We start from the raw sequence: 27,003 nt of genomic DNA, 5'->3' as shown, positions 1-27,003 counted from the left end.
CAATAGCCCAGACTCTTCCCCCGCCCCAAAACACACACACCCCGAATGCTGGCAAAGCCCCACCTGGCACATCCAATCGTGGTCCCAGGACCTCACACATCACCCGTGTGATGCACACCAGGAAAATCGACTTTCCAGAGCACAGTGTCCCTGCAGACCAGCACTGATGGCATTAGAAGAGGCAGAGGGACTCCTCTCCAGGGGAGTCAAGGAGTTAGGTTCCAGCATGAAGGAGAAGCAAGTAGGTAATTTCCAAGAGAAGAGAGCTCTGTCCAGGGCACCTTCACCAGAGGCTCTCCTCTGCCTGCCTAGGCCCTAGAAGGGCAAGGCCAAGGCAAACAGACAGGCATCTCCACACTGGGCCTAGACCCTCGTGGTCACAGCATTCTGTGCATCTCCTGGACTCTCGCCAGCTCCCCAAGCCCATCCATTCCTACCCACCCCAGGACTCCCCTGGTCTATTCATGACCAGAACCTCAGAGCTGGCCAGCACAGCTGGGGAAGGGCCCTAAAGGCCAGCCCATCAGGGCCCTGCATGCCCAACCTGGCCCCAGGTATCAGTGTGGACAGAACTCTCCTTCTTGGGGACAAAGCTAGAGCCTTGCAGGCAGGTACAACATGCATGCCAGGCAGGGGAGGGCAAGGAAGACATCAGAGGCCTCTGTCTGTGGCGTGAAGGAGCCACTTAGCTTCCAAAGGCTGTGCTGAGCCAGGTGACAGATGCATGCCCAGATTCAGAGCACAGAGACAGACAACATGGACAGAACCAGAGGGATGAAAGTTCTGGTGGGAAGCTTGCTCAGAGAGAGGGTGGTGACAGGGAGGCTCTGGACACATGCTGGTGGAGCAGTAGAACCTGGGGCCGGCTCTGTTTTCTGGGAGCACTGGGGACAGCAGGAGGGGTGGGGGTGGGGGTGCTGGAGGGATGGAAGGTGCTTACACCAAGGGTGGGGGGTGACTGAGGGCACATGGGCAAGTGGGAGCAGGCTTGGGGCTGGGCCATGTGACTTGCTTGCCCCCCCAGGAGGGAAGCCTGGAGGTGTCCCTCAGTTTACCCCTTCTTTGCAACTCAGCCTCCTGGGAGAGGGGCATGGGACTACCTGGGCCCCTGAAACTGTCCTTACTCTGCTGCAGCCCTCTGAAGCCCCAGGAATGACAGAAGGACATCGCTCCCTGGCACCCTTTCCTTCCTAATACCACAGTGCCTCCTTCCCACTGTGAAACCTACAAACCCCTGGAGATGCTTCCTCCCCAGGCTGACAACAGCCCAGGCCTGGGGAAATTCTGCATGTGATGAGCTGGGAGTGGGTTCCTCAGGTGTCCCAGAGGCCCTTCACGCCCCTATTCCACCAGGGTCAGACCCTGAGGGCTGGTTAATTCCACTGGAGCTGAGTGCGGTCCTGAGCCCAGAGCAAAAACAGCTTCTGTCAAAAAGCTGGTCTGTCTCCTAATTCCCAGGAAAGAGAAGGAAAGGGAAAAAGGCAGGTGGAGGGCTCTGGTTCCTGAGCCTTTTGGGGGGCTCTCAGAGGGGGCAGACCTGTAAGGACAAGGGCCGGGTGTACCATCATGGTATCTGTGTCCCTCTGTCCAGGAAGGTGGAGGAGATGGTTGGAGCAGAGAAAAGGAAGAAACAGTGAGACAGCAGAGCAGCAGACAGACGGACAAGCCCGAGAGGAGACGGGAGACCAGCCCCAGCACAGCCAGCCTCCAGGGTGCAGGGTCGGGGTCTACCTTGTATGCAACTCGAGCAGGGCATTTCTTCCCCAGCCCCAGGGGCGGGGACATGTGTTTCAGCATCTCAAACATGTCATTGTAACTGATGCGCCCACTGGAGACCCGGCCCAGAGAGGCAGAGGCAGAGTGGGGTCCACAGGAGGGGTGCGGCAAGAGGGGGCGGGGGGAGGAAGCAGACAAGAAAACAGATCCAGTTAACCAGCGTCAGATTAAATGCCAAAGTCAAAATACGTAAAATGAGGGACTTTTCTGCTTGACTCGATCCCCTCCTTGCCCCCCCCAGCCTCACCTCCACACTCCAGCCCCACGCAGGGCAGCGGGCAGGGGTGACGTCTGAGCTAATGAACATGGAGGGATGAGGAAGGGCTGCATCGGGGCGGCTTTGGGTTGTCAACTTCTGATTTTACACTTTTAGAAACCACAGATAATGCCAAATCAGAAAAGAGCTGTTTCACCATGCCGGGAGAGCTGGTAGACAGAATTACATGACCGATGAGGCCGGCCTAAGAACCACGGCAGAAATATCAGCTTTCCTTAATGCTCAATTTGCTTCAAAGTTAGCCTAGAGGCTAAAAAAGTGGAGAAAAATCTAAAACAAGCCAGAAAACTAGAGCGAGAGCCACGCTGTTCTGCAAGGAGTCCCGAGGCTCTAGAGACAAACTTGAAGGGTGAGTCCTGCTCCAAGCCCAGAGACGCCCGAGGCCGCCCAGGGCAGGGCTGCTGCTGGGAGTCAGGGCTGGGCAGGAAATGGGAGATTGCGGGGGGGTGAGGGTGGGGGTAGGGGGCAGGGGCGTGGTGGGCAGCTGGGGTGGGATGTGGCTTGGGGCCACTCTTGCACCCTCCTGACAGCACGCCAGGCACAGGGCTGGGGCCAACTAATGGGATAAGTCTCCAGATCCAGGGAGGTGTCTGGGGGCTGACTATGCCTTCCCAAGGGAGACAGGCCACCAGGCCTGTCCCCATCAACCCTGGGGATACCCGCCTGTGGGACCTGCTTGGGGTCCCAGAGACGCAGTCGGGTTCAGGTCACCCAAGAGAGAAGAGGGCCCACTTTTCCTGGCAGGCGTGTCTGCCCCAGGGCCTGGCCCTCCTCCCAGGGTTCCCAGCCTTGGCTGAGTGAATCAATCCAGAGGTGAAGCAGGAGGGCCTGCCTTTGGGCCTCCACTGCCTCTGTCCTCTCCTCCCCCAGGGACCAGAAATCCCTGGGCTGTTGGGCTCTTCAGACTGGGAGGGGCAGCTGCTCCTGGTCTGCTGGTACCCCTGCTCCCCTCCTCTGGGGCCCTTGGCCTCGGGCCTGTCTGACCATTAGCACCCACTTGAGAGCCTGGAGGCAAAGCCGGGTAAGACAGCTGCTTCCTTGGCACAGGCAGGGCCTAGCCCCCGGCTCCCACCCAGTAGCCGACCCCTGCCCTCAAGGCCCAGCCAGAAAGCTTTGTGTGCGCTGCCTCAGAAGGCTGCCTCTCCCCAGCCAGCTGGAGGGGTCGGGAGATTAGATGAGGGACCAAAGCGTCCAGGAGGTTGGAGTGCGGGGCAGGGCAGGACAGGAGGAAAGAGAGGTGAGGTGTCGTCATTCCCAAACCAGGCAGGGAGTGTGTGCTGTGTTTGCATTTCGGGCAGGGAAGAGTATGTCGGATGGAGGCTCTGAAGTTGCAAACCTTGTAGGCCAACCTACGAGGGCAGTTCTTCCCTAAGCCAACGGGTGGCGCAATACAACGCAACAAACTGTACATATCCTTATAATGAATCCGGCAACTGGAAAGGAAATGTCACAGGTTATGGCAACCGAGGCACGATGAGCCCGTCCCGCCCGCCCGCCCAGCCTGCGACAGGAAGATGTGTCCTTGCACAGTCGTGGAGGAGGAGCCAGGCGGCTGGACAGGCAGCTCCCTGAAGGGAATCCTGGGGCTTGGAGAGCCTGGGAGGCTTGGCAATCCCAACACAATTTCCAGAGCCTGATGCAGGCAGGAGACACACCATACAGAACAAGTGCCGGCCCCTGTCCCAAGCCCCCACCGTGCACACACCAAAACCGCTGGTCCATCTCTCGCGGGGCCTTGTTCACCCACTCGCTCTGGCAGCCCCTCCTCTTGCTCCCTGAGTGCCTGCAACCCCATGCCTGGCTCTCCTGACTGTCCCTGCCTCCTGAATCTCCTGGAATCTGGTGGTCCAGCTAAAGACTCCCTTGTCCCAGGGTGGGCACCCCGGCCAACACCAATGTTTCTCCTTCCTGTACTGTGAACCTCCTCAGTCCAATCAGCTCCAAATGACTTCTGGAAAAGCGGAAAGAAGAAGCCCCACTCTGGCCTCACCCAAGGTGCTTCTAATTCCACTGGACCCAAAGGACCAGGAAGGGGCTGGAAGCACAGCAAAGCCCCCAGCCCCAGTAATCACCCAACCCAATTCACAGCCTGTTCTTTGGCTCATCTTCTCTCTTCCACCATCGAACCCCTCAGATGACACCAGATGTAAAGCAGGGGCATAATACTGTCAACTCCAACTCAAAAACTGTCCTCACTGCCTACAAAACAAAGTCAAAGCTACTTGTGTATCCCAAATTTCAAGGCCTTCTCAACTTGTCCAAGCCCCACTTCCAGCCCCTTTGCAATGCGCTCTCTTCTCCGTCAGACACAGACCCCCTTCCCTTCACCCCTGCCCCTACCCCCATCTCTAGAGCTCAATCCTTTCTGCCCTCTTAAGTTTGGCTCAGATGCTACCTCCTCTGAGTCACCAGCCACACGGAGTCTCTCCCTCCTCAAATACCCCCCCGGCCTCACACTATGACTCCTCTGTTTTCCCACAGTCCCACTGGGCTCAATGTCTTGAGAGCACACACTTGCTTCACCTACAGGCCCCCAGTCCCCAGCACACGGCGGATGCTCAGGAATGTTGACTGGGCAGATGGACGAACATCGAGATGAAGTGACAGACTGCTCACAGAACGTGTGACTGTGATTCCCCTTTTGAGTCTCTACACTTCACCACCAAGCAAGGCAGAAGCAACATAGAGAATGGTTCGAGAAGGCGGCATCAGAAAGCAACAACCCCATGCCTTCTTCATCTCTCCACAGCATGTGTGCGCACGCACACGTGCACGTATATGCCCACGCACACGTGCATTCATACACATGCACACACACAAACATATGCCCATGTGCACCCATGCACACATGTGTCCACACACACGTACGCACAAACATGCGCTGCGTTCACACACTTGCACACAGTCACACATGTGCATGCTTGCACACACACACAAACCATGTGCACGCAAGCACACATGTATGTCTGCTGCATACATGCATACACACGTGCTACATGTGTGCACAGACCTGTACACATACACACAAACACACCCATGCACACATGTATACACTTGTGCACACACTCACAAAGCCACACAGGTGCAAACACACACATACACACCGTATAAAAGCTTGGGAAATTTCACAAAGTTGTGTTATTTCTAAGTCTCTCCAGAGTGGCCACCTGGGATACAAAGATGACCACATCCTTGCATCTGCCACGGAGGCTAGTGAAAGGTTCAAACCACCCTCTGTCCTACCAAGGATGTGGGTTCAGACTCCATCCACTCAGCTGCCTCTGCTGGGCCTTCCCCTGTCCCCTGCCATCTGGAGGCAAGTTGTTTTCAGCCCAGGCCACAGGTGGGAGCAACAAGTCTGAGTGTTAGTTGTGACTCACATCTGTGCTACTTGTGGACCGCGGTCTTGTGTGCTACTTCCCAGATGCCACCCCTGGGGTGAGCTTGTATCTGCTGTCTACTCTTCCATAAGCACTTTCTTTACTAAGTTCCCAATCTCCCTTCCAGAGGCCCTACTTCCAAGAACTCTGGATTTGGAAAACATTCCGAGCCGCCCAGTGCACCACTGCAAAGCCACGGTCTGGCCCAAGTCCATTTCCTGTATGTCCTAATTCTGCTCCACCTGTGGCTGGAGGAGGGGAAGTCCTAGGTCTATAGTTCATAAATATTTGGGGGAAGCCCTCCCGTCTCACAGGCCCGCACTGACCTGCCTTTGTCCCTTCGTCCAAGTCACATCCCATACAGCATCTCTGTTTCTCTGCCACACCATCTCTACAAACAGCGTGCCCAGAAACAGTAGCATGCCTTTAGACCACAGTCCAGATGAACTTCCTAGAATGAGCCTCAAGCCTGCCTTACTTGGAGTCTCTTCAGCCCTCTGACTTGACTGGGCTCTCCTGACTAGAGAACCCATGCCTACCCTCTGAGCCTATGGATGCCAGAATGATAGTGAGTACTGCAGGGCCATTGTGCTGGTGCATCAGCAAAATGACAGGACTCTCCAACCACAAAAATGGTCACCTACACCATGAAACATAAATAAGAGCCACACTTGTTCTGCACTGTGTGAAAATTGTAAGTTTTTCACTATGGTGAAAAATACCCAGAGACACTATAGGCCTGGAAGTGCCCTAAGGTTGCTGGTGTAGCCAGTGGCTCCAGGGTTTGCCCAGCTTGGGAAGGGTCTCACGCAGCACCTTTCTGGATCCTCACATGAAAGGGTAGGGGCTCCAGGAAGGTTGGATGAGAGGGGGGTTAGGGACCCCAGCCAAGCTCCCAGGCCTTCAGGAGCTTAAGGGGTCAGAGAGCTCTGGAGCACTCCTCATGCTGAGCTTCAGTTGAGAGAAAAACAGGTAGAACCTCAGGCACTCTGTGAGCAGGAAGTCCTCGCCATGAGGACACTGACCATCTTCTCCAGGCCTCTTCCACACAAGGGGTGACCAAACACAGCTGTGTGAGAGGGACATGGGCAGGCTGGGGGGCCTTAGAGAGAGGAGGAAGGAAGAGGCTACACCCCACCTTCAAAGTCTTCTTGCTCCCTTAGAGCAGGGAAGGGATGGACACCCGCCCAGTTACTGATGCATTATTCATTCACATTCATGTCTGCTGAGTGCTCACCACGAGCAAGGAAGGCACTGAGCAGGCCTGCGCCTTACCCAGCAGCCAGGTCTCTTGGCCCCTCCATGTCCTGTGTTTGGCCTTGCAGAGAGCATGCCCTGAATAACTACTCAAGTATCCACTTGGGAGAGTGAAAAGAATGAATAAGCAAGTGAATGAGCAAGTGATGAAGGAACAGACAAATGGGCAGATGGTGAGTCCATGCTGCTTTGCTAGCCCCAAGGATGAAAAGTATGTCCTGGGTGTGCAGGACCCTCCCATGAATCATGGAACAATCTTCTAACCCAAGCCAGTCCCCTCATGACACACTTGCTCTGTCTAGAAACGAATCACCCCTCACTTATGCAATACAGTAAACCTTTCCCAACGTGACCAAAGGGTCTTACACATACTAGACCCCTCCTGGTAGAGCTCCTTTAATTTCAGTAAAAGTTCACCAAGCACCCACTATTTTTAGCCTGGGCTGGGGACACAGAGATGCATGTTGGCTCCTGCTCCCAAAGGAGATGGCAGAGAGGGAGAAGCCTGAGCCAATCGGGGAGAATGTTATTTCTGCCATGAAGTCCCCCAAGCTTCATGAGGATGGTGAGGCCCCAACAGACAGCCCTCCTGCTGTGTCCACACCCTCTCCCTTGAGCCCTCTACGACCCTCATGTAACAGACCTGTGTGGAAACAGTACACTCCCATTCAGCAAGAGCCCTGAGACTCACAGACCCCCTGGAACCTCCTAAGGGCTAGGCTGAGGGTCTCAGACAGCATTTCTCAGCCCAGGGAGTGGTGTAAAAGCACTGTTGCAGTGAGAAGGACAGTGCCACCTACAGGAGACCTGGCACCACCACCCCCCCCCCCCCCACCATGTGGGCCCAACCAAAACCTGAGGGGGACGCTCACATGACACAGATCTGAAGCCACCCAGCCCTGTCCCAAGATCCGTGGCATGGACCGCCCTGAGGACCACAGAGCATGGGGGCCACTCACCACGCGGCCGGGTCGTACTCAGCCCAGACCCGGATGAACTCGTCCAGATGGTGAGGCCCTAAGATGGAAGAGTCCCGTGTAAGGTACTCAAAATTGTCCATGATCACGGCCACAAAGAGGTTCAACATCTGTAGGACAGGAAGGAGGAAAGGGGTGACATAAAGAGACTTCAGCCTGCCCTCTATCCTAGCCCTTACCCTCTGGCCAAATTCTGTATGTGAAGTCATCACAGCAGCAGAAGCCACTCTAACCCAGCCAGCCCCTAGGCCTCTGCCACACCACCACTGCCACCACCACCCACAGGCGGTGGCCCGCTCCCCCAAGGTCCTAGATCCCACAGGCTCCCCCTAACCTCTCCTGCTCTCTGCTTCTGCTTCCCAACCCTAATTCACATCCACAAACTCCCATCCCCATCTTCTTCTCCTCTTAGCTAGCCTTCAAGGACAGCAGTGACTTCGGAGTCAGTACTTTGGACTCTAGAGGCTGAAAGCTCAGCTTTTTTTTTTTTTTAAATTGAGTTGAAATTCACATAACATACAATTAATCATTTTGAAGTATACAATTCAGTGTCATTTAATGTATTTACAATATTATGTAACAACCACCTCTCTAGTTTTAAAATTTCTCTATCACCCAAGAAAAATACCTTGTACCTTAAGTAATCACTCCCTTATTCCTTCCTCCTCCCCTTCCCCAGCAATCACCAATCTCTGTTCTCTATCTAGAGGCTTGTCTATTTGGGATATTTCATATAAAAGGAATCATACAACATAGGATCTTTTGTGCCTGGCTTCTTTCACTTAGCATGACTTTGTGAAGTTCATTCATATTTTACCATGTGTCAGAACTTCACTGCTTTTTAAGGCTGAATAATATTCCATAGTAGGTATATACCACAATTTGTTTACCCATTCATCTACTGACGGACATCTGGATTCTTTCCACCTTTTGGCCAAACTGTTTTCCACAGAAGATGCTGCATTTTATATTCCTATCACAATGTACAACGTTACTATTTCTCCAAGTCCTTGCCAATGTTTGTTATTTTCCATTAAAAAATTATTATTATAGCCATTCTGATGAGTGTGAAGGGAGTGTGTGGTTTTGATATGAGTTTCCGTAATGACCAAAGATGTTGAATATCTTCATGTGCTTCTTGGCCATTTTATATATCTTCTTTGCAAAAATGTCTATTCTGATTCTTTGTCCATTTTTTGTATGGTTGCCTTTTTTAGTTGAGTACTAAGAGTTCTTTATGTGTTTTCAATATTATCCCCTTATAAAATATGTGATTTGTAAATATTTTCTCCCATTCTTTAGAGTGTATTTTCACATTTTGTATAATCCCTCTTGATGCACAAAAGTTTTTAATTTTGCACAGTCCAATTTATTTTTCCTTTTGTTACTTGTGATTTTGGGGTCAAATCTAGGAATCCTTTGCCAAATCAGAGATCATGAGGATCTGCCCTCTATGCTTTCTTTTAAGAGTTTTATAGTTTTAGTTCTTATATTTAAGTCTTTCCTCAATCCTGAGTTCAGTTATATGTATGTGGTGAGATAGAGGTTCATCTTTACTTTTTTGCATGTGGATATCCAGTTGTCTCCTCATCATTTTTTTTAAGACAGAGAGAGTGAAAGAAGTAGAAGTAGACAAAGAGATCTTAAGCAGACTCCACACCCAGTGTGGAGCTCAACACAGGGCTTGATCTCACAACCCTGAGAACATAACCTGAGATGAAATTAAGAGCGGAGGCTTAACTGACTTAGCCATTCAGACACCTCCTTCACCATTTCTTAAAAAAACTATTCTTTCCATACTGAACAGTCTTGGCATCCTTGTCAAAAATCAATTGTCCGTACATATTTGGACTTACTTCAGAAATCTCAATCCCACCTCACTGGGCTATACCAATACCACAGTGTCCCCCTCCGACCACCAACTTTACTGAGATATATATAACTGACATAATTATAAGATATTTAAAGTGTACTTTGTGTCAATCTGATATATATAGCATTCTTACCATCTAGTTAATTAACATATAGATCACATTTTTTTTTGGTAGAACATTTAAGTTCTACCCTCTTAGAAAATTTCAATTATACAATACAGTGTTATCCACTCTAGTCACCATGTTTGATATTATGTCCTCAGGTTTTATTCATATTATAGATGAAAGTTTGTACTCTTTTACCAACCTCTCCCTATTTCCCCAACCCCCTAGTCCCTGGCAACAACTTTTCTACTGTTTCTATGGATTTGACTTAACAACAAAAAAATTCCACATACAAGTGACACCATGCAGTATTTGTCTTTTTCTGTCTGGCTTATTCCAACTAGCATAATGCCCTCAAGATCCATCCATGTTGTCACAAATGATAAGATTTCCTTCTTTTCAATGGCTGAATAATACTCCAGTGTATGTGTGTGTGTGTGTGTGTGTGCGTGTGTGTGTGTGGTGTATCATATCTTCTTTATCCATTCATCTGTTGATGAACACTTAGGTTGTTTCCGTATCTTGCCTACTGTTAGTAATGCTTCAATGAACACGGACGTGCATATTTCTCTTCAACATCCCGTCTTCATTTCCTTTGGATATATACCCAGAAGTGGGATTGCTGGGCCATATTTTAATTCTATTTTCAATTTTTTGAGGAACCTCTATACTGTTTTCCATAGTGGCTACACCAGTTTACATTCCTACCAATACTAGACAGGGGTTCTTTTTTCTCCACATCTTTCCCAACGCTTGCTATCTCTTGTCTTTTTCATGATAGGCCATTCTAAAGGTGTGACGTGATAGGTCACTGTGGTTTTGATTTGCATTTTCCTGATGATGAGTGATGCCAAGCACCTTTTCATGTACCTGTAGGCCATCTGTATGTCTTCTTTGGAAAAGTGTGTATTCAGCCACATTGTTTTGATTTATGATAGCTTTATAGTAGTAAGTTATGAAATAGGGAAATATGAGTCCTCTCACTTGGTCTTTAATTTTCAAGATCTTTTTTGTTAATTGGAGTTGCCTGCCATTCCAAAGGAGTTTGAGGATAAGCTTTTCCATTTCTGCAGAAAGGCCATTAAAGCTCTGACAAGGATCACACTGAATGTGGAGCTCACTTTGTGGGGATACTGCCACCTTACTAATATTAAATCTTCTGATCCATGGGCATGCATGTCCTTTCATTGAATTAGGTCATCTTTAACTTATTTTAGTAATATTTTGCAGTTCACAATGTACAAGTGTTTCATTTCCATGGGTATTTATTGATTCCCAGATATTTTGTCCCTTTGGATGCTACTGGAAATGGAATTATTTCTTTAGTTTCCTTTTCAGGTTGTTGTGTTTTTTTTTTAATGTTTACTTATTTTTGACAGAGAGAGAGCATGCGCACACAAACACGGGAGGGGCAGAGAGAGAGAGAGAGAGAGAGAGAAGATCTGAAGTGGGCTCCGTGCTGACAGCAGGGAACCCAGCACGGGGCTCAAACACACAAACTGCGAGATCATGACCTGAGCCGAAGTCAGATGCTCACCAACTGGGTGCCCCATTTTCAGGTTGTTTATTGCTGTTGCATAGAAACATAACTGATTTTTGTGTGTTGATTTTGTACCCTGACACTTTAACTCAATTATTAGTTTTAGTACTGTGTGTGTGTGTGTGTGTGTGTGTGTGTGTGGTGCGTGCACACGCACACGTGCACGTGTGTGTATTCTTTGGGATGTCCTATATACACAATAACATCATCTTTAACTAGAGATAGCTCTACCTTTTCCTTTCCAATCTGAATGCCTTTTATTTCTTTTTCTGGCCCAACTGCTCTAGCTAGGCCTTCCAGCACAATGTTGAATTGAATAGAAGCGATAAAATTGGGCATCCTTGTCTTGTTCCTGGTATTTGGGGAAAAGTTTTCAGTCTTTCACCACTGAATACATCTTAGCTATACGTTTTTCATAAATGTTCTTCATCATGTTATAAGTGTTTCTATCATGAAAGGATATTGAATTTTGTCACATGCTTTTTTTTTTTTTGCATCTATTGAGATAATCAGGTGGGTTTTTTCCTCATCACATAGGTTGATTTTCATTTGTTGAAAATGCATCCTTGCATTCCTGGAATAAATCCATTTGATCATGGTATAGAATCCTTTTAACGTGTTGTTGGAATTAGTTTATTCAAGATTCTTACTGTCTATTTATCAGGGATATTGGTCTGTAGTTTTCTTTTGTTGGGGCATCTTTCCCAGTGTTGGTATCAGGGTAATGCCAACATCACAGGATGTGTTAGGAAGTGTTTCCTCTTCTATTTTTTCAAAGAGTTTGAATAGGATTTAGGTTAAGTCTTTCTTAATATCATTTTAAAAAAATTGTGATAAAATATGCATAACAAAAAGCTTATCAATTTAAACACCCACAAGTGTGCAGTTCAATGGCATCAAGCACATTCACACTGTTGTGCAACCATTCCCACCATCCAGCCCCAGAACTCTTATATCTTCCCCAACCGAAACTCTATCCTGATTAAACCCTAACTCCCATCCCCTCCTCTAGCCCCTGGCACCCACCATCCTGTCCTCGTCTCTAAAACTTCACTGTTCGGGGGACCTCAAAGGTGAAACCATACAGTGTTTTTCTTTTCTCACTGGTTTATTTCACTTAGCATAATGACTTCACAGTTCATTCATATTGTAGTTTATGTCAGAACTGCCTCTCTTTAGAAGGTTAAATGATATTCCCTGTACGTTCACGTCACATGTTGTTTACCAATCATTTGCTGCTGGACACTTTGATTGCTTTTACCTTCTTGCTGTTGTGAATAATGCTGCTATGAACGTATGCGTACAAATACTTATTCAAGTTCCTGCCTTCAATTCTGGCATACACCAGGAAGCAGAACTGCTGGATCATACTGTGTTTCTATTTTCACTTTACTGAAGAACCACCCTACTGTTCTCCACAGCAGCTGCACCACCCCACATCCCTGCTGGCAGCACACAGGGCTTGTTTCTCCACCACCCCAGCAAACCACAGGCAACACTTTCTCTCTTTTCTTCTCTCACGCCTGTGTTTAATCATCAGTCATGTTGGCTCTACCTTTAAAATGCACCTCAACTCCCTTCATCCCCACACTTCTCTAGGCACTATTACCTCCAATAATCTCCCTGACCACTCTTCAGCCTCTCCTGACCAGAAGCCAGAGCCAGAGCAAGATTTTAAAACATCACGCAGATCGTGTCATGCCCCAGCTCAAAGTTTCCCAGCGGTGTCTGATGACTTGGAATAAAATCCACACTCCTAGGACCTAGTCCACTGACCTCTCCAACCACCAGTTTCCTGAGGCTCATCAGCCCCAGGCACAACGGCTGGAGTGATGCTTCTTTGTATCCCAGCACCATGGCAGAGGCTAAAGACTAAGGGACAACTGTCCCATGGAAAATTTAAACCCTTTTTAAGAAGGAAAGGCAAGGCCCACAGGAGCTCATCACAGGGTGGGTCCTTTTAGGGTTAATGAGGTCATCAGTTCGGGGGATACAGGACCATCAACATGGAATCAGCCTGTAATGCGACATGAATCAGTATCGGGGATCAGTCACAGATGTAGGGGGACCCAGGATGGACTGAGACAGGTGGACACATGGGCACAGTGACCAGGACTTACCAGAAAGGAGCAAAGGAAGATGAAGGAGACGAAGTAAAAGTAGGCAAAGTCGCTCCCACACTCATTGGCATTGGCGTGCTCATCACAGGCCTGGTTGCTGAGACAAGACAGCATGATCTCGTGCCAGGCCTCCCCAGTGGCACTCCTGAGAAGAATGGCAGAGCTATGAGGCCCATAAAGGAAGGCCTGGACCAGCCTGGGAGGGGATCTCAGAAGAGCTGGTTCAAGTGCACACCCTCTCTGGGTTCCTTCCCGCAGAGAACCTGCTCACATGTAAGGTATGGGTAAAAAACACCTGCTTTTTTTTTTAATGTTTATTTATTTTTGAGGCAGAGACAGAGCATGAGCAGGGGAGGGGCAGAGAGAGAGGGAGACATAGAATCCAAACAGGCTCCAGGCTCTGAGCTGTCAACACAGAGCTTGAACCCACGAGCCGCGAGATCATGACCTGAGCCAAAGTGGGACTCTTAAATGACTGAGCCACCCAGGCGCCCCAAGAGATGCATGCTTCTTAAAAAGAATCCTCTGGCATTAGGACTGATCATGAACTCAGAAAGAACTATTTACTGAAAATAAGGCACTGCACCAAAATTCAGCACCATGGTGAGCGTCCCTTCATGGACCTCTGCCACCTCAAAGCCAACAGAGCCCACCAGCCTTCCTGGTCTCTCCCCCACCCCTCCACCCAGCCTTCCTTGATTCAAAAAATGGTGACTCCATCCCTCCAGTTTCTTAAGACAAAAATGCCGCAGCCATCCTTGCCTCCTCTCTTGCTCACCACACTCTATTCATCACCTCATCTACTATGAAAAAACAGCCAGAATCTTACCACTTCTCACCACCCTGGGCTAAGCAACAATCACCTCCCCTGATCTGCTGCAACAGCTTCCTAACTGATCGTCCCCACACAACAGCCCAGTGGGCCCACTAAACACAGGTGAGATCAGGTCACTTCTCTCAACCAACCTCTGTCTCGCTGCAAAAGCCAAAATTCACACTCAACTTCCCACAGCTCGGTGTCACCTGCTGCCTGTTCTTTCCCAGTGGTCCCTGTTCAGTCCACTCCAGCCACATCAGCCTCTGCTATTTCCTGAACACACCAAGAACAACCCCCAACCTCAGTGGCCACCCTGGAGAACCCTTCTTCCTGGACTTTTGTCCCTGGATATGCAGCCAGCACAAGGGCAGGATGTGCACGAGACTTACAGGCAGACCAGAGGCCTGAGTCTCCCTAATCTGGTGTGCTTCTATGGCCAGTTGTGGGCACAAGTAGAGCCCACTCCTCATTGACAATGGCTAGGGGCAGGGGCCTTTTCCTGCAGAGCAGTTGCCCTGTGCCAGGCCTGGCTGACACTGGTGTACACGTGTGACATAGAGATCAGGGAGGAAAAGAGATCTCAGAGAACAAAAACTTAAAACTAAGGCTGGTTTCACAGGCCTGCCTCAACTCTTGCAGCAAAGGCAGGACATTAATAAATGAAGCGATAAAATTAACATAATAGCTAAAATCCAGAGAAATGATTCTATTTGGGGAAAGCGTAGGCCTAAGGACACTTGTCCGTCTGATATAAAAAATAAGAGTCAGACCACTCCCTCCAGGCAGCTCAGCAAAGCAGACCTGGCTCTGATCTCCCTCCAGACAAGAACTTCCCCATGCCCCAGAGTGCACTGCACGGGGTTAGTGGTGTTGGGCATCCCCAGCACAGGCCTCACAGCAGCCTGATGCATTTACATACATAAACACCAGTGTGGACACCTTATGAAGGGGCACCAGGCAGGGAATGATGTCAGCACCCCTCCTCCTCTAGCCACTACAAAGAGCTCCTTCCTTCGCTCCCAGGGTCACGGTGGTGGGCTTGGTTAAATGGAAGAGACTCTGGAGGCAAGGAGACACATTCAGTCCTCTCCCCTCAGCCCTCAAACCAGCATGGTCAACAGCCTCCAATCCACAGAGGGTGTGCTGTGCCTAAGAACAGCAGCTGGCACCAAGCGCTCCCAAGCACACCTTTGCGGGGGTGCTCTGGCCAAAAACAAGCTCTGTGCCCTCAAGAGTCCACCCTGGCACTTGACTTGGGGCCTAGAGAACTGCAGTCCTGTGAGCCATGGGGGCAGGTGGAGGTGCACTCAGACCAGCAGTTCTGGCCAGCTGAGTTCCTTGGGTCACTGAGTAGCACATACTGTATCAAGAGGGGTTCCCACTGCTCTGCTTCCCCCTGATCCCACAGATCACCATAATCAACAAGGCCAACAGACGGAAAGCTTATGGCCAGCACACCAAAAAAAGGCCTTGCTGGGCACCTTCTGTCCTCCCAGACTCTCAGCTGCAGCCTTGCTAGAGGCATTTTGGTCGCTGTCAGGGATCAGAGACGAGGTGGTGGAGGTCAGACTAACACGGGGCTCAGGCTGACTGAAGCCCAGGAACCCTTAGGAAAGGACAACGAAAAGAGGGGAGAAGCTGGAAAGGTCCATTGAGGGGAGGCCAGCACAAGCTGGGTAGCCCCGTGGGTCAGCACACACCCTGTGCATCCTGGGTGGAGAGGCCTCTGAGCGTGGGCTGACTTCCCAAACAACACACCTGAACAACAGCATCAAGGCTTGTAAAAATGTTCGAAAGTTGTTGTGCCGGTTGATGCTGGTGTCATCATCCAGGGCAATATTTCCAAATACCTGAAACAAAAAAGAAGGCCACAGGCTGATACTGTTGGGTCATCAGGAGCTGTGGCCAGGCAGAAGAAGACCCATAAGGCACAGGACACTGCCCTTAGCTACCACCACTACTGCAGGGGCTGCAGGAAACAGGGCTTCCAGCTCTGATGGTGTCTGTGCATTTCCAGGGCAGAGGAAACCTCTCCAAGGCCAAATATGTCAATGTCCCACAGCTCAGCAAGTCCACAGATGCAAGTGTGCATGCCTAGTAAAAGTGGGACCTGGAGCTGAGTTGACATGGGCTGTAAGCATTTGAAAGTTGACTCTCTCATCAATGATTCTGAAGCAGTAATTATATTGGTAATAGCTATGAGATTACTTGAAAGTTTCTTTTTAAATTTCTATGCAAATATCACAATGGGCTTTTTATGCATTTTAATTGATATCGTTTCAGGGTTAGAAATGCAAACAGGTCAGTAATTGTACTTGGCTTAAAATCTGGAATCTGGCTGAAAAATTTATGAACTATCACACATTCACCAAAAACAAAGCTCAATGACATTTATGGTTTGTACATCCACAGAACAAAGCAGGAAAAGATATAGATTTGTTTTAAATAGCATCAGATGTCAGCACATTTTATTTTATTTTTTTTTTAATTATTTTTTCAACGTTTATTTATTTTTTTGGGACAGAGAGAGACAGAACATGAACGGGGGAGGGGCAGAGAGAGAGGGAGACACAGAATCGGAAACAGGCTCCAGGCTCCGAGCCATCAGCCCAGAGCCTGACGCGGGGCTCGAACTCACGGACCGCGAGATCGTGACCTGGCTGAAGTCGGATGCTTAACCGACTGCGCCACCCAGGCGCCCCAGATCTCAGCACATTTTAAAATGGGAGAACTTTTTAATCCTTGAAACAGAGTTTAAAAATCAGTTTTCAGCTAGCCTTTAAGACAGTGGCTTCTCCCACTACACATGAACGTTTGGGCCCGTCTCCCACCCTACTGTTGGAAAGAGGCCAGATGTCAAAAGGCTTAAAACTGGAACACTGCTTTGTGTCTTTTAAATGTTTTTCCAAATAGCTGACAAAGGGTTCTTTGGCAAAATAAAAGCAATCTAAACGATCCACGCTGAATTGGACAGTATAGCGATCTGATATGATCCTGCTGACTTTTTTCTTCTGTAATATGCAATTTCCTCTAAAGGATCAGGGCAACTCTCTGGACTATCCAAATGGCCAGCTGCTGCTCTGCAGGCCACTCAGCACCAGGAAGATGTGCCAATGCTCCACTACCATGGGGGTCCAGCACCCAATCAAACCTGCCCATCAATGGCTCAGTGGGGTTCCACTCAGGAACACAGCAGTGCATCTTCCCACAGCTACTACCCCCACTCTGGGCAACAGATCCAACCTCTTGGTGCCCAACCTCTGTGTCCTTTATTGATAGAACAGCCCTTCTGAGAATTAAGTTCATGAAGTGCTTAGACTAATACCTGGCTCGCAGAAATCATCACTAAGTGTCAATTTGTCATTGTTATCATTTGATGACTGTGATGAGTGCCCTTCTGCTCCAGGGCACAGGAACCCCTCATGCACCCCATCCTGGCAGGCACACCCACCTGCATGCCAATGATGGCATAGATGAAGAAAAGCATGGCGATGAGCAGACACACGTAAGGCAGGGCCTGTGGAGACACGCAGGAAACGGAGCAGCTCCAGGGAGGGCCCAACGGCCACCTTGCTTGGGCCTCGTCTGCGGAGTGGATGGTGGCCGGGTCTCTGGAGCCACTCAGACCTCAGCTACCACAGATCCACCCCCACTGACCATGAAGCCCCTCTACCAGGCGACCACCTCAGTTTCTTCATCTATAATCGGTCATAAAGCTTATCTCAGAGTCAGTGAGCATTATCAAGATACTCTCTGGATAACTTAAAATGTATTTATAAACTACCATAGGAAAATAGGTGCCGACAAGGAGCCTCCAAGAGGGGGGCTGCTCTGGTGGCAAGAGAGGGGGTGGCCACACCACTGTGCATGACAAAGGGAAGGGTCAGGGCACTTGGCCGTGCCTGGGCTTCACCTTGAAGGACTGGACGAAGGTCCACAGCAGGATGCGGATGGTGTAGCCTTGGCGGAGCAGCTTGATGAGCCGGGCAGCACGGAAGAGGCGTAGGAAGCTGAGGTTGATGAAGTTGTTCTGCAGGGAAGAGAGGCTGTTCTCTAACCTGCGGAAACCAGCTTCCTGCAAGCGCAGGCACGTTGGTCCCCACCCACCTCTCCCTGACTTGCTGTGGTCTGAAGAAAAGTGGATACAGAGAGAGGCTGAACAAAAAGTCACTGCTCTACAGTATAAGCAGCAATTGGCCACCGGAAAACCTTCCAGAAGTAAAGCTTGTCATTGCAAATCACTTCTCATGCAGCAAGTCAAAGAAACCCCACCACTCTAGGCTCCCCTGGACCCGACAAGGAGGGACAGAGAGAAGAGTTCTCGGAAGTAGCTCCTTGCTGCCAGATGGAACCAGGAGACCAACTGTGGCTGGGCCTCTAACACCGACCACCTCTTGCAGGACACAGCCGAGCCGTCTGAGCGCTGGGCGGAGCTGCTTCTCCGCTGAGAGCCTCTGAAGGGCCCCACCCCAGGCTTGGTGGCAGGGCCCTTCCCTCCTCCACACAGTCAGTGAAGCCCCGGGACCTGGCAGAGGGGCACGCACTCCCCCCGGGGCTGCTCTGGGCGCCTACAGACAAGTCACCACAGGAGGCGTGTCGGTGACTCTGCTCACACCACGGAAGCCACTTACAAAATCCACAAATGGTCTCAGCTCCAGAGATCCCAGGGTAACTAGCACTGCTCCCTCATCCAAGGGGTTCAAAATCAAGCGCAAAAAGAAACAGTTATCTCTGGACTCCACAGATTACCTGGGAGTGAGGCTTCCGCCCTGGCCCAGGGGCACCTCGAATTACTGGCACCTCCCTTTCAGGGAGCACGGCTCTGGGTGGTATCCACGAGATGGGGGTGCTTGTAGACCCAGGCTGCTTCCCACCCTCTGTCTGCTTAGAAAACAGGTGCCCACCCACAGCCTGAGAGCAGCTTCCTGCCACTTGAGTGTTCTAACATATGCAAGCAGCTCAGGCTTGACACATCGTATCACCAGATTCAGTGGTCAAATGAAGAGAAAAGAGAACACAGCATGTTGAATGAGAGCAGCAGCAGAGGAGCACGTGCAGGAGGCACTGGGAGCCTGGGGAGAGCTGGGTGCCCTCCCTCCAGGACTGCCCATCTGGTCTTGGCTGGGATGAGGCATTCAGTGGAGGGACCAGTCTCTCTCTTACTTCTGTGAACGGCGGCCCCAACCCAGCCCTTGTCTGCTCCTTTGGTTTCCACCAGGGCGGCTGGAGACTCTGGACTGCCTCTGCTGGAGGGCTGGATATGGGAGTCATGGGGTGGGAGGTCTGGCAGTCGCAGGAGGTGCCAACTGTGGTCCAGATCAGCAAGAAGGCAGAAGGGGATGGCAGGGTGTGACCCTGGAGTGTACACAAGTTTTTTGCCTACAGCTCCCTCACCTGCTGTGCTGGGGAGAGAGAATTTCAGTGGTACAGGATGGCTGAGAAGCACCCACACTCACTCCATGGGCCCCAGGACTCTCAAATGAGCCAGCACCTCAGGAAGGACGGGCACAAGGATGGGAGGAGGACTCTGTCTACAGTGCCAGGAAATCCTTTGTACGAGACAATAAATCAGAGGAAGGGGAGGGGGCTTCCAAGTGCCTGGCCTCTCCTAAGGTCCTACTTTGAAACCGTCTGCTCAGTTGGGTCTGGAGAGGCCAAGACTTATAACACAGTCAGCATCTTCCCGGCCCAAAGCACTCTACTCAGGCCACGGGCATAGACCAGAAGATTTCCTGAAGATACTGGGAAAAATATAGGCTTCTGGGTGAGAAAGAAGGGTTGGAAGACAAACAAGGCAGGGAAAGGCATTATTCACCCAAATTACTTAATGCACAAATGCAACATTCAACAAGTCACTGACTATATTTTGTTGAGACTCAAGTTCCCACCCCACCCCCTCCCAGACTCCTTTTCTCAGGGCTCCAGTGGGCACCCAGGAGAGGGGTGGGGATGGCAACAGACAGACAGCCCTGAGAGCCATGAGGACGGATGGTGACAGCAGCCACAGACACTCCAAGCGCAGCGTGGCAGGCTGAGCACACTGTGGCTGCACCCGGGGTGGGAGCTGCCAGGAACCACCATGCGGACTGCATGCAGGAGGGCGGGGCAGCAAGCACACGGCAGCCTCCCCGTGGCTGTGCATAGTCACCTCTGGCCCCAGCCAACCCTTTGGAGGTGGACACAGCCTGCCTTATCCTACCAGAGTCCATGGTTTCTGTCACACCAGGGACAACCTACTACTTTACCTACTGTTTCCTTACTCTGCCTCTACATCACAAAGGGTCTAGAGCACCCCAAAGATGCATCACCACATCCCTTCACGTGGTAGCTGATCATCTTGAGGGTGTACTGTTCCTAGCTCCTTGGAGTCCCTGCTTCCTCACTCACAAGACAGAGACATTAGGACGTCGTGCCCAGACAGTGAGGAATCACTGAGGAAAGGGATTTAAAAGTGCGCCAGGCATGGTGAAACATGCCCCCCACAAAGGGGTATTAACTGGCCCCAGGCCCAGACTGGCATCCCCTGCACCCACCGTCAAGCCTCGAGTCAGGGTCGCAGCAGGGTGACCTGTGCAGGTGAGCTGGGGGCCACACTCCACGCTGGCGCTGAGGCCCAGCTAGTGTGGGACGAACTGCTCCCCTCCTTGCTTCTCACGTGACGATGATGAAGAAAAGAAAGGAAAGCCCTGCGTATCCAGCATGTCAGGTGAGGCGCGCACTCCGAACGAAGAGGGGGAGCACAAAGGGGGTGCTCTTCCCGCACAGACAGGGCAGGGCTGTCTTCGACCCAGGAGTGGGTCCAAGCCCATGCAGAACACACTGCTTGGGACTTCTGTGGCAGCTGATGGCATTTTCTCAAAACTCAAGCTTTTCTGCTCCAATTGTGAAATACTTTATCACCAACACTGACTTTCTGTAATAGGAATTTCAAATATTTGCTATTTTATGTGAATTTCCAGTCACAGCCTCTGTTCCTGGTAACCGCTCTCCTCTCAAACATCCCTAAAGGCCTGGGAGAAAGCCCCAGTTCACGCCGCCTGTACTCCACACAAGCTCTCTGACCAAGGGCACACACTGACAAGGATCAGTGATGCCTGCATGCACAAGCCCTGTGTTCCACTGTCTCCTGGGGCAGACCCCCCCCCTCTTCCTACTCGGTCAGGCCTTATACAACCCCTGCTGAATCATGTAGACAGAATCTCAAATCCCCGCCAGCCCTGAGCCCCGGGGAGGATTCCCTATAAAAGAAAGGGCAGGTCTGGGAAGAACGCTCTAGGAGACATCATCAGAGGCCACTGGGGAGAACCGACCTTGTCTGTTCGCATGATGGGGACAGATAGAAGGGAGATGTTGCAAGAGAAACCATGGACTCTACAGGATCAGGTCCAAACTCATGTCCTACTAAACCCCTCCAATTTTGAGCGAATCCCAACAGGAAAAACTGACTGGCCACTTACCCGCCTCACTCAAGAAGACCCTACCTCCTCTCTAGACCCAAAGCCAGTTCCTGAAATCAAATGGCTCCCGGGAGGGTCTTCAGAAGGCCCTGTTGGACCCCCAGAACTGAGGAGAAGAGGCCAGAGGGAATGGGTACCACCAGACTCTGACCACACACCTCAGGAAGGCAGTGGCTAGGGGTCACAGGAAATGGAAGAAAGAGCAGGAGCACAGCAAGCAAAGCAAGGATTTTAAGAACCGTTTAAAGTCACGAAACCAACCGTTTCCTATATGTGATGTTTTCATGGATGGATATTTGCGTATTATTTACAAATTGGGATGTTTGAGCAGCAGGTGCGCAACATACAGACGGAGACATGGTTTTCGCATTGTATGTTGGTTGGATGGCGTGAGTCAGCAGGTAGGTTAAGGTAAATCAAGAACAAAAACAGAAAACAAAAGAGAAAATGAGTCATCAACACAAGCAAAAACTTAAACTTTGAATACTTAACTGGAAAATTTTAGGATTTTAGTAAACTTTGCATATTCTGCTTAAAATGCATCAAATCAAAACATATTTTTGAAATCTGTAAGTTATGCAGACAGGGTGGCATTCATTTGCATTCCTGTTTGTAATGCAAATCCAAAGATGACTCACAGACACTTATTTTTTTTATTTCCAGGCAAAGAAATCAATGTCAGTTTTATGCTTGCTTGGGAACGCTCTCTACATAACCCTGGTTAAGACTATTGCTCTGTTTTGATTGTTAACTTGGTGGTGGGAACTGACACTCATATTTTTGCCTAAGGAAAAAAAAGTACATTCACAAAGTAACATATGAAGTGACTACAGATGAAAAAATAAATAAAGACACCACTAATCCACACGACGGCTTCCTTTCATCTTTTCTCCTCTAGGCAGGACAGGGTGATGGACTGAGCTCTGAGAGTGCTAGTGGTCAGGGCACAGTGGAGCTTCCAAGCCAAGTGGCTGCTCAGCCCTACCCCCAGCCCTGCTGGGCATCAGAGGCTGCTGGGAGCGGCCATGGTGGGCTTACTTGAAGTAAGAGACTGGGCTACTCCGGCCACCTGCACTGCAGAAGGCCTCTGCCTTGTGTGTGGGCCTCTTCTGAGGGGGAGGCTCCCCTAGAAGGCATCGTGCTCTCTGCACGACTGGCACGCCCCACCCTTGATGCCCTCTCATCAGTCTGCCCTCTCTGGCAAGGACGCATACACATGAAGAAACCCCCAGAGCTGTGTCCTGGGAGCTCAATGTTTGGATCCCTTTATCCGGGAAACAAAGATACGTGTGTCCAAGGAGGAGGCCTGCAGGGATCAGCAGCCAGCTTGCTCCTCCCAGACACCACAATAGTACAAACTATTTCTGGATGAGAAACACTTGGGCAATGTCTCAACACCAACAGTTGGTGGCACATAAGAACCTCCGTTTTTGTGTTAAATGAGAACCCTTGGACTTTTGCCCAGATTATTTGGATTATTAATTTTTGAAAACCGTGAAGCATGCCACATAAACAAAAGAATATGTATAAATGTGTGTAGATGCATTTTGAAGAAAAATAATAAAAAATAAAAAAACCATATATCCTCCACCCAGCTTAAAAAAACAAGAATGTCACCATTACCTTTGAAGTCCATCCTGTCTCCCTTTCTCCTGCCTGGACATAGTAGCTGCCCTTAATTCTTGTTAATAAGTGCTTCTCTTTACTGTCTTACCACAAACTCTTAAAAGGCATTTTACTTGACTGTTCTTAACCTTTGTAAAACGGGACGATACTGTGCGCAGCCCTTTTGGACTCGGACAAACTTTTAAGCCATGGTGAGCCAACCCTGTTTGTGAGAAGCACCTCTCTGGACATGGAGGTCACCCTCATACTCACAGTGTGCGTGGGCTTCCCTATGTTATTGTATCGTGACAATTGGCGCATTCTGCTGCTACTGAAAACAACACTGCCACAAACGTGTGTGACAGTGGCCCCAGGTCACCAGCCCAGATGCGCTCTGGCGTATGTCCCTAAGAGAGAAGGTGCTGAGCTGCATGCATATGTTCAACTTTCTAGGGACTGCCACACCTTTCCAAAGAGGTTGCCCAACAGACACCCCCGCAGTACTGTGCAGGTTCTGGATGTCCCACTTCCTTGCTAACCGTTGGCATGGTCAGAATTCCTGTTTGACAAACCAGAGGGTGTGAAATGATATCTCAATATCATTTCACTTTACATTTCTTTGATCACAAGTAAGCTTGAGCACCTTTTCCTGTGTTTATTGGCCATTTCTGTTTCTTTTTTCTTAAAGATTTTTTATGTTTATTTATTTTTGAGAGAGAGAGAGAGAGAGGAGAGACAGAGCTTGAGCAGGAGAGGGGCAGAGAGAGAGAGGGAGACACAGAACCCGAAGCAGGCTCCAGGCTCTGAGCTGCCGGCACAGAGCCCAACGCAGGGCTTGAACTCTCAGACCACGAGATCGTGACACGAGCTAAAGTTGGACGCTTAACTGACTGAGCCACCCAGGTACCCCTGGCCATTTCTGTTTCTTATTAAAATACCTTCAGCTCATTTTTTAATTTGGTCACTTTTGTTTTTCTTACTGATCACAGAAAAGCCTTGCAGAGTCTGGACACTAACCTTTGCTAGTGTTAGTTTGGAAAACTTCTCTGTCCTCCAGCTATGCCTTTGTCACTACGTGTTGGCACAACGCAGACCTCAATAGCTCATTCTTTTCTCTCCTTTACTGACCTCATTCAGTCTCATGGATCTGATACCATCTTATATGCTCATGATTCCCAATCTTATGCCACTGGCATGAATCTCTCCTCCAAACTCCAGGCCCATCTGTCCAACTACCTTTTGGACAATTCCTCTGAGAAGGCCACCAGGCAACTCAAATCTAACATGCACAAATTGCATCCTGACTGTCCACAACAAACCTGTTCCACCCACATTCTTTTCCATTCTCATTAATGACAACCCATTTTCCAAGTGCTTAGACTTTGATGTCATTCTTGCCTCAACTGTCACACCCACATTTGGTCCATCTACAGCTCTCCCGGAAAATACGTCCAGAATGACAGTCTCTCGCCTTAGCCCAAACACCCAGTCCCTCTGCTGGGCTCTCTGCAGTGATGCTCATGGCACTCATCCCCACAGGGCCGATACTCAGTTGTCAGCATCTACATCTATTTTTCCTGAGACTTCTCCCCCTCCTGCCACCAGCCTTCAACCAGTGGCAGACAGCACTTGGTGAAAAATACCCCAGTCACTTGCACTGGCTGGGGTAACTAAGGCTTAGAGCTCCCCATTAGGACCCACAATGCTAACTGACTTCATAGCACCTTGTATTGGATGCCTCCCTTCCCTGGCCCACTCCATCACTCCCCTGGAACTCCCGGGGATCACCTGTCTTGGGGTCCACCTGGGATAGCCCAAACGAAGACAGCCCTAAGTTGTCTAGCTGCTTCTGCTTGTGCCCTGCACTGTGTCCTCAACAGAGCAGCCAGAGGTCTGGTCTAAAAAGCCAAATCATGTCACTCCTCTTCACAAAACCCTCCAAATCCTCCTACTCACTCACAACAGAAACCAAAATTTACTCCAGCTGCAAGGTCTTCCCTGCCCCCCATCTCCTCTGTCCACACTGCTGCTGTGGCAGTGTGCCCATGTCCTCCCTTGTGAGTACAGGCATAGGGTGGGTGCAGGGCTTGGTGTTGCTCCCCGACGTCCCCTGCTCAGCTTCCTCACAAACCCAGACATCTTTGCTTGGAAGTCATCATCTCAGTGACATCTTGTCTGGACACAGAGCCATCAAAGCCTGGAACCACCCCCACCCCTGCCATGTCTCATACCCCTTCTCTGCTGTGCCTTCTCCCAGGTCCTATCGTGGTCTAAAACCCATGTCTTTCTCAATGGAACGAAACTCCAGAAGAGCAGAGATTTTCATCTTTTGTCCCTGCACTTAGAATACTTCTTAGCACATGACAGGCAGTGCATAAATATTTATAACGGATAAATGAAGGAATGTGATGCAAACAACCCCTCCCTGTTAATGGACTGTCCTTTCTTCTTTTGATAAACAGAAACTTTTTATTTTATAGAAAAATTTTTTCAGTTATGGCTGGTGCTTCGTATATTTTGCTTATGCAAACAGTCCCTATCCCAAGGTCTTAAAGATAATCTCCTGTATTTTCTTCTAAGAGTTTTAAAGTTTTCCCTGTTATATTTAAGTATTTTCATCCATTTGATATAGATTTTTTTTTTTTTGTAAATGGTGTGAAGATTCAATTTCTGGTTTTCCTGATATGGATAGTCATTATACCCACATCAATTATTGAACTGTCTCCCCATTAAGTAACAGGGTCATACATCAAGTTTTCATACACGAGTGATTTTGATTCTAAACTCTTGATTCTGTCCATTGGCTTATTTACTATCCCTGTGTCAGCTCCATATTCTTAATGTTCTCGCTTTATAATAAGTCTTATCATTGATGGGAACTGTACCCCCACCCCACAGCTGCAGCAGCACCTTCTGCTTCTTACATATCTTGAGTATTTGGGTGCCTTTGCTCTCTCTGATGAGTTTTATAAGCAAGTTGTCAATTTCCAAAACAAACAAACAAAAAAAATCAGTGGTATTTGTATTGAAATTACATTGAACCTACATATCAATCTGGACAAAATTATCTCTGAGATTGACACTAATTATTTACTGTGCAAAAGAACACCATCTACTTAAGTCTTCTTTACTATCTTTCACTGAGTTTTAGCACTTTTCCATACATAGACCTTGCATATGTATGCTGTTAGGTTTACTGTCAGGACTGCTAATGCTGTAATGGCATGCAGTCAACTACTCACTCAGGTAATCTACTCAGCAACCATCCTAAACACTCTTTATCAGTGTTACATTTTTCCAGATTTCATCAATAGCTAATAATGTTATCTGGGAATAATGACAGCTTTGCCTATTCCTGTTCTAATACTTAGACATTTTATTTATTTTTCTTGTCTTATTCATTCAACAAGTGTCTACTGAATACCTAAAGTGTCAGACACTATTCTAAGTCCTGGAATATGGCAGTGAACCAAACAGGCAAAAACCTCTGTCTTCGTGGGGCTAACATTCAATTTATTTAACTGACCAGGACCTGAAGTTCAATGTTGAAAAGAAGTAGTGCTTACAAACATCATTGCCCTTCTCTGATTTTAAAGGGAATTGTTTCCAAATTTAACCATTATATGATGTTTGCATAGGATTTTTTGGTAAATTCTCTTCATCAAGTCAGTAATTCCTAAATTACCAATAATTTCTATTATGAATACGATTTGAGTTTTACCGTACATCTTCTCTGGAGCCAAGACAGAATCACATTAACAGTGTCCTTTGATCTCTTAATGTAAATTAGACTTTCTGATGTGTCTGTATCTACATTA

At 49.1% G+C, this 27,003-nt stretch overlaps 1 protein-coding gene across 7 annotated transcripts in view; it reads right to left on the bottom strand.

Annotated features, from left to right (window-relative positions):
- The window catches only part of CACNA1B (calcium voltage-gated channel subunit alpha1 B), a 189,844-nt gene that overhangs the window by 14,528 nt on the left and 148,313 nt on the right, over positions 1 to 27,003 (bottom strand). For 5 of the 7 annotated variants that reach the window (XM_047830855.1, XM_047830849.1, XM_047830850.1 and 2 more), the window contains 7 exons: positions 21,842 to 21,847; positions 18,037 to 18,153; positions 17,575 to 17,640; positions 15,882 to 15,973; positions 13,307 to 13,451; positions 7,650 to 7,777; positions 1,732 to 1,828 (listed from right to left, as the gene is read on the bottom strand). In XM_047830855.1, the coding sequence (XP_047686811.1) occupies positions 1,732 to 1,828; positions 7,650 to 7,777; positions 13,307 to 13,451; positions 15,882 to 15,973; positions 17,575 to 17,640; positions 18,037 to 18,153; positions 21,842 to 21,847 (651 nt within the window). The remainder of the gene's footprint in view (positions 1 to 1,731; positions 1,829 to 7,649; positions 7,778 to 13,306; positions 13,452 to 15,881; positions 15,974 to 17,574; positions 17,641 to 18,036; positions 18,154 to 21,841; positions 21,848 to 27,003) is intronic. The other 2 variants (XM_047830852.1, XM_047830851.1) reach the window with 2 other exon arrangements.

This window comes from Prionailurus viverrinus, chromosome D4 (genome assembly GCF_022837055.1).
Source record: "Prionailurus viverrinus isolate Anna chromosome D4, UM_Priviv_1.0, whole genome shotgun sequence".
In the NCBI taxonomy this organism is placed as follows: Eukaryota; Metazoa; Chordata; class Mammalia; order Carnivora; family Felidae; genus Prionailurus; species Prionailurus viverrinus.
This window is presented reverse-complemented; position numbering and strand designations above follow the sequence as displayed.